At 33.2% G+C, this 8,163-nt stretch overlaps 1 protein-coding gene across 1 annotated transcript in view; it reads left to right on the top strand.

Moving 5' to 3' along the window:
• Positions 1-7,196, top strand: part of LOC127846248 (lachesin-like) — an 8,484-nt gene extending 1,288 nt beyond the window's left edge. The window contains exons 2-5 of the mRNA XM_052377418.1: positions 2,853-2,980; positions 4,216-4,429; positions 6,531-6,670; positions 7,173-7,196. Of these exons, the coding sequence (XP_052233378.1) occupies positions 2,853-2,980; positions 4,216-4,429; positions 6,531-6,670; positions 7,173-7,196 (506 nt within the window). The remainder of the gene's footprint in view (positions 1-2,852; positions 2,981-4,215; positions 4,430-6,530; positions 6,671-7,172) is intronic.
• Positions 7,197-8,163: the final 967 nt, after the last annotated feature.

Raw genomic sequence — 8,163 nt, 5'->3', positions numbered from 1 at the left:
TGCAGGCAATTATCAGTACAGATAATCGAACGGAAACTCTTTCAAGATAGTTTTTGCCTTAGAACAATTGCAAACACAAATATAACTATTCAATATGACAACTTTGCACCTATATATAAGTGCAAGAACAAGTCTTATAATTTAAGACGTTTTTTAGATTTTCAATTAAAAACACACAATTATAATGATGACATTAACATCAAGCGTTTACATATTTGTGGGACGAATGAAAATCCTAACTTCTTAATTACAGCAATAAATAGCTTCAATAAATCATGAATACCACATTTTGTTTTGGCTACGTCTCGAGATGTATCATGTAATAGTCATACATATGTTGATGCCATATCAAGACGTCGTACCAGATTACAAACAAAATCGAATCATTTATCACTTGTTATTGCTTAACCGTCGCACACAATATTTTGCAATACCATGCCTTTTTAACGTCTCATAGCGAAATTATTCTGTTAGACAAACACTATTGAGTGATAAAAATCTACAGCATTATGGTTGTGCTGACACCAAGTATCAGCATATATGACAAAACCATTTATCAGATGAATACATGCACCGAATGATGTTACGGTATACTAAAAACTCATTAACAAAAATAATTACTAATGCTGTATTTACCAGTTTTTATAATAAAAACCACAATTTTGAGTTGTTATGCGTCAAATATAAACCACGAGTATTTTGAGCAAGTTTAATAAAGTTACAATATGTAAAAAAAAACAGTTCATCAAATGACAGCAATATATTTCCTATGATATGTTCAAAAGACGATAAGTTACGCATATTTCATTTTTCGTGTTAAGAACGATCAGCGAGCGATGTGTTAGAATAATCATTTGCCTGTGGTGTATCCCTTGCAGACAGTTATATAAGGTGGTGATTTTTGCAATTTGATCCATCTGATGACCTCTGTCATAATTGAAATAATTAAAAAATAACCTATTACCTAACAGCCATCAATTATACGCCTTCTAACGAAATAGCTTGTGTCAAAATGTATACAATCTGTACACTGACTGTAAGAAAATCCGTTGGAGATATTAAGCTATTTTTAACGCTTGGCTCAGATACAATTTGATTCTTTCAAGAATATGGCTTTTGCGTGTTGGCAATGTAGTATCAGTCCATGACAGGTGCAATCACAGGTTTAGAGTAAATTAAATCGATACGAATTATTATTCGCGTCATTTAGCAGGCCTACGCGGCAACTGGTTTAATAACGTACTACCAACTTAATTGCAAAAGGGACAGGTAGGGCAAAACACACGGGTCATTGTCTCTATACAGAATATTTACATGTACTCGTGTTGCATATCCAACATATTTTTGTAAAAAAGTTATGATTATTTAAAACAACATTGGCCATTGCCTTATAGTTATTTAACGCTTTTAAAGTCACATCCTCACTTTTCTTTCACATTTTCACAATTTTTAAAAGAAACTCGAAGATATTTTACAAATTGACAGAAAATGTTCCATTAAAACAAGCAAAATAAATCTCATTACTTCGGCAATCTTTCGATTACCTTATTTATAGCAATCTATTAAAACAGACAAACATTTAACATGTACGTAAAGTTACTATTTTCATATATTATTTTTGCTTAGAATTCAAAATGCAGTTGTTCAGTAATGATGGCCCCATAGTTGCACAAATAATTTTCATTGAGAACATTGGACTCTATCCCTGCTTATGCGAAATTTAGTATTTAACTTTATACTATTGATATTAAGATCACTCTAATATAAAAGTTGTATAAGAACTGACTGATAAGAAAATGCTGGCAAATCAGTTTGGGATAAACCTTTTGCATTCTGCTATGATTCCGTTACGTAAACTCGTTCAATCATTCCACCATTAAACATTAATCCTTTCTTACCTACCATTAATGATTGTTCAGTAAACGTAAAACAAAACTTATTTATATGGTCTAGATATACGGTTTCTCTTTAGCTTGTGCAGCACTTTTTATTATGTATGCCATCATTTGGCAATCTAACAAAGTATTACATATAATGGAGTTATCTTTCTAGATGCATGTGTATTGTTTCCTGGCAAAAACAGAGAAGTTTGTGATAACATCAGCTTTCCTTTGACGGATTTTTGTGTTAACGACATTTGTTGGTTATACATTACGAACGGTTACATTTAATGAACGTCCAATGCCTATACAACATTTTTATGATGTGTATGTTTTATCAGTATGTTAAATACTTAGGGTATACTATGCATTCATAATAAGAGAAAATATTTTATAATCACCCAATTTTGTTTGTATGCTTGTGATAAACAATTGGAGCAAAATAATCATGCTGAGATGATTGCATTTATCGAATCATGTTTACAAAACTATATGTGTTTTCGGATTATTTTTGAACTATGTCATATTCGTATTTTGCCTGCACATATTATTTAAACAATACTCGTTCCATATTGTATCATAGTCTTGAATATGATTTCGTGCTATCATTTAATCACTCGCATTCAGTTACTTAAAAAATACACCTCACATTCAACTCGTATGAACGATAAAAATTTTAATCACAATAAGAATAATATTGACATTAAACTGGTGTTATGAATCAATCAAACACTGAATGTAACTTACTTTTTGCATATTAAAAAGGAATTTGCTACTATTGAAAGACACAATAACAATGATGTTTTAATTATATCTTTGTTGTGATTTTTTTAAACGGATGAACTGATGTGCGTTATTGTGCAATAATAAAACAGCGTTGCCTCTTAAAACTTTTCCCTTAAAAATAAGTTGGCAATAACTGTCTGTGTGTTTTCTCTGGATACGTTCCTTGATCCTCGACGCTCTTTTCAGCTTCCGGTTTCAACATTCGACCGGAGACGCCTGCGCCCGACTTTCTGTCGAGTCCCTTGAATGTCACTTTCCGGCGCGGGGAGCTGGCGGTACTGAGATGCAGCGTGTACAACCTCGGAACCAAAACGGTCTGAATTACCTCTCTATTTATGAGCTAATTGAGACAGTATTGCAGTTTGGCATCATCAGTTCTTTTTCTATAACCGCCAATGTAAAAGAGGAACGTGTAGTGTCTCTCAAAATTAAGTATCGCTGATCTGTTATTGATGTCAAATAGTTTGCTATTATTACCGTTATTACCGTTTATATGTAAATTATTATAGTGTATTTTCACTATATAGCAAACGGTTCTTGAACACTAAAAAATACGCTTACATGTTTGGAACCGGAGAAATGTTTATGGAAGCATCTTGTACGTACTCTTCATAGCCGTGTGGTGTTTTCCGCTTAATTCGCGCATTTTAGATATCAATAACAAGGAATACTTCTAATACAGATTCGTTGATATTCATACAAAATGGAAATATGAACGTGCTAATGTATATTTAATAACAAACAAAGACCTCTACATTATACAAAATGTGGTTTAGAAGACACATTAAATTTTCAATTCAGACCTTATGGTACTTTTGTGTTTTTTTCTGCAAAGCGGTTGATAAAGACAAATCTATTTTCAATAATAACATTTTGTGTTTAAACTGTGGGTTTGGATTTGAAGAATATATGCCTGTTATGCACGCTTGCAATGCCCTAAACGGTCAGATAAACTGTATCCATTATGTACTAATTTATCGGTCATATCTAAGAGATACTCATTGAAGATCAAGAACATCTTATATCTTAATCGGCGGCCAAATCCATCAATTTTTAAGTTTAATATTTCATCGGTTAATTTTCTGCAGATATGAATTTGCACCGCCAAGTTTTATAGCATTTCAGTAAAACATCGATCTCTATAGTAAAAGCTGGGAATTTATTGCAATAATGTTCTTCATTAACAATGATAAATTGTCTCTAAGCCGTCGAATCGGAAATGAGCATACTTGAGCCTTACATTTATTAAGATCAAAGTGGTCTTTGAATGTCGATTTCTGCATCCCAAAGCAATGACATGTACATTTTAGGTCTGATTGTTTGATACTTCTCTTAACTCCAATTAAATAGATTTATGTTTGATATCGTTTAAATGACCATCATTATCAACTCATTTTGATGCATTTTAATATATACATTACTTCCGGTGAATAATATTATTAAACTATTCAAACAAAATGAATTGGTCAACACAGTGTAGCGTTAATCAAATTTAAATTATTTAAAAGTATGCATACTTACATCTATACACTATGTTCTACTTATGAAGGTCGTTTGGAGGCGACATGAACATTCTTTTCCACTGACATCCGGTACGTTGACCGTTGTTGCAGACGACCGTATACAGATTGGTCACGTAGACTTTAAGAACCAATGGGATCTAATGATTAAAAATGTGCAACCTGAAGACGAGGGCATGTATGAGTGCCAGGTGGCATCAACCAATAGGAACATAAGGAGACTGGTCTCACTTACTGTAATCGGTTGGTATTGTTTTACTTTAATTTGACGTGGTGTCCGCTTTTCAATTTTTGTTGGTTTTGGATATTCCGTTTGTCTCTATATTAATTTAACTAGTTAAGATTGCCGCTGTACATATGTACCTGAAATTCATTGTTTTACCGCTATGCCTTATTATTGTTTAAAAAAACATATTTTCCATTCAGAGGTGCATCATCATCATCATCATCATCATCATCATCATCATCATCATCATCATCATCATCATCATCATCATCATCATCACCATCATCATCATCATCATCATCATCATCATCATCATCATCATCATCATCATCAGCAGCAGCAGCAGCAGCAGCAGCAGCAGCAGCAGCATCATCATCAGCATCATCATCATCATCATCACATATATTAATGTCGTTATGTATAGTTGTAATTATATTATAATTATTAGTAGTATCTCACTTTAAATACAACCCAAGCTAATTTGTATTCAAATTTGGGAAGTGAGAGAACATATTTGTGTAAGTACGCAGTCAGACAGCACTTTACCCAACTGAACATAAAACGCACATTTTCGTCTTTTCATGTGTCCCAGTGAGATATATTATCAGCATTAATTTAATGCTACATCGCTAAAATTCATAGATAGAAAAGTCTACGAGAAAACAACAACAATATATAACGTGTTTAATTTCCCTATAATTCACAGCATGGTACTTATTAACCTTGAACATGAGATTACGAAGTTAATTATGTATTTAAAACATCAAACACACACGGATAAATAATGAATAATCGACTAGCGAATTGGCATATGTGTATACATTAAACAAAGTATATGTCTCTATCACAGACTATTGTGATTATTATATTAACATGGTTACACTTAACAATACTTTGAAAATACACCTCTAACATCTAATACTTTTTTACTTATAACAATATGACAGAGTAGGTTATTCGTGTATTTCAAATGATCACTTATAAAATATAAGTTATCATTTATGCATTTATGTTGAAAATTTATTTTTTGTTTTGTTCATAGCTATGATTTTTTCAATTTTAACAATGTTTAACACGGTTTTCCAATTTTTAACATGGTTTGCGACAAAGTTGCCAATAATGTTTTCTTTTTCAAATTTGGTTCAAAATTGCGAGTGGGTGGCGTCCAGCATGTGGTGTAAGTTCAATTAATTTAGTTTGCATTCCCCATTATGGATTAAATTTTGGATATATCAAGCATGGATGCCTACTTTGGTACTGTTTGGAACGTTTCGGATCAACGTTAAGGTCTTTGCTACTTAACATCAGAGGACGGTTTAGGCTGAATAATTTGGGTATCGGTGAAGATAATGCTATTCAGTGTTTGTGTAGGTAGCTTACATTTAGACAGCGGTACACAGGCATTATAGGATAAATTGGGTGGAGTTGCCTGTACATTAAAATGAGATGAGCTCTGTGCAAAGGGTAAAATGCATGTCCGTAAAGTGTCGTCCCAAATTATCCTCTGCAGTCCGCACATTTTAATCAGGGACGACACTTTCCGCTACTGTTCGTAGCTTAAATACAGACGAAACTTGGCATTGGCTTATTATTTATGTTGAACTAATGACTCAACGTTGACATTCTTATTGCGAGGCGTTGTCATGTTTCCAGTTTTATTTCGTCTCGTGGAAAAATATATCTCGTGGTGTCATCATGATTCCTGTTTTATTACTGCTCCTATAAAATGACTTTTTCATGGACAACCGCAGTTATATGCTAATTGAAAACTTGCAAAGGCCATATGCAAATAATACTTTACATATAAACTTGGAGAAGTAGCATAAGAAGGTAATCAACAGATGACATCCTGTTTTAAGTATTCACAAAACTGTGTAAACTTGTATGATAATGGTAGCTAGCAAACGTCAATAAATGTGACAGCCTGACACACTTGTTTCCAAATTGTAAACAACACCACACCAAGCTAATATACGTTTTACTTTGACTTCATCACAAAGTAGCATCATTGTCTTTAATGAACATTGACACAGTGGATTTTCAATGTTTATTCCATCCCCATTCCTTTATATATCCGAAAACATGCGTTGCCTATGTTCACGCTCTCTATTTATTCAGATTCCAAAGCAGAAGCCATGGAAATCACCATCAGCGGAGAACAGTACGTTGAACGCGGGGAACCAGTCACGTTACACTGCAACGTGACGGGGCAGCACTATACCCCGGACGAGATAGACTGGTTCCGAAACGGTGAAAAAGTAACGTCGGAAAAACATAAGGGTGTAAAACTGTTAAAGCAACTGTCAATGGCTCATAAAACGTTTACTAGTATTTTGAGCATAGATAAAGCGACCATGGAAGACAGTGGTGTGTATGTTTGTAGGTCGTCCAATATGCATATTGCTAATACGAAAGTCCACGTACTAAGCGGTAAGGACACAGGTATATATTGTGTTGTTTTAATCATATATACATTTTATGCAACTTTTATTATTATTGTATCGTTATTCTACATTCTTTCTTAGATATCTGCACATAACCTTAAGTGTTTTATGTGATCATATAAAATTATTTACATGTATTCAATAAACATAAAGTAAATACCTAGTACAATATAAACATAGTAAACTTTGTTTAAGTTTCATTCAAATGTGCAACTAATAAGCCTTACAAGCCAACACTGTTTGACGTTTTACTTTTACTTACTTAAACGTTTTTTAATTGTTAAAAGTTTGTATTGTCAATCCTATATGTTTCTAGAATCCGGATTATACTCGTGAGTAAAATGCGTTACCTTTTAATTTCAGCGGAGACGTCAAATAAAAAGCGAGGTAAATTGAATTAATTTCTTCACTATGGTACAATTCTTAAACATTAATATATTTCGATTATATTTGCAAACTTGATAATCAATAAAGAGTATTATTGATTAGTAGGATAATCACTAGTTAATCGGCGTAGACATGTATTTATAACCTTTTGTTACAAGCGTTTCGTACAAATTCAAAAACAAATACGAACAATTAGTGTCCTACGGAATTAATCTAAAGTGTATACAGATTTAACGTTTGATAACTTAGCGCATTATGTTATGTGGATACGGCGCAATTTTATAGAAGCTATTTATAACTTTACAGGAACATATCATGATGGGTATGCTGATGAACAAGTTTCAAGTGATCAGATGAAGCCGTCTGTTTCAGTTATTCGGCAGGCGACATTCGCGTTTATTTGCCTATGTACTTTGTCAATGCGCACATATTGCTAAAAATAATATGAACACGCTATACTTCCATGAAGATAATTATTTGAACTGCAAACCTGAAGTGGATTACGGCGTAACCATGGTATATTACGGGGTTGTTAACTGACGTTTATGCAGATCTATGATTGACATCGGCAACACAACACGTGGATTTACAAACTAGCAAAATGCTTTTGCTGCCATGTGTTATAGGATGGTATACTACAATACCTAATACAACTCAATTCCATGACACGTTCAAAATTGTGCGACTTTGCCCGAAGGTGCAGAAGATATCGAAATATAGCCTATAAATCATATGCGTTCAAAAAACATGCTGATATAGGTAAGATTCAAAGTCAATAAATTGTGTTCTGTAATTATTTTGCTAGACATATGGTTGTCATGGATGCATGTGCGTTAAGAAGCGTTAAGAAGCTTTTTATGTAGCTCAGGTTAAAAATATCGCCAGTGTATGCGTTATCTTGTTGATATATAAGGGGTAAA

This window comes from Dreissena polymorpha, chromosome 9, assembly GCF_020536995.1.
Source record: "Dreissena polymorpha isolate Duluth1 chromosome 9, UMN_Dpol_1.0, whole genome shotgun sequence".
Classification (NCBI taxonomy): domain Eukaryota; kingdom Metazoa; phylum Mollusca; class Bivalvia; order Myida; family Dreissenidae; genus Dreissena; species Dreissena polymorpha.
The sequence above is the reverse complement of the archived record's forward strand: the minus strand, read 5'-3'. Positions and strand labels throughout refer to the sequence as shown.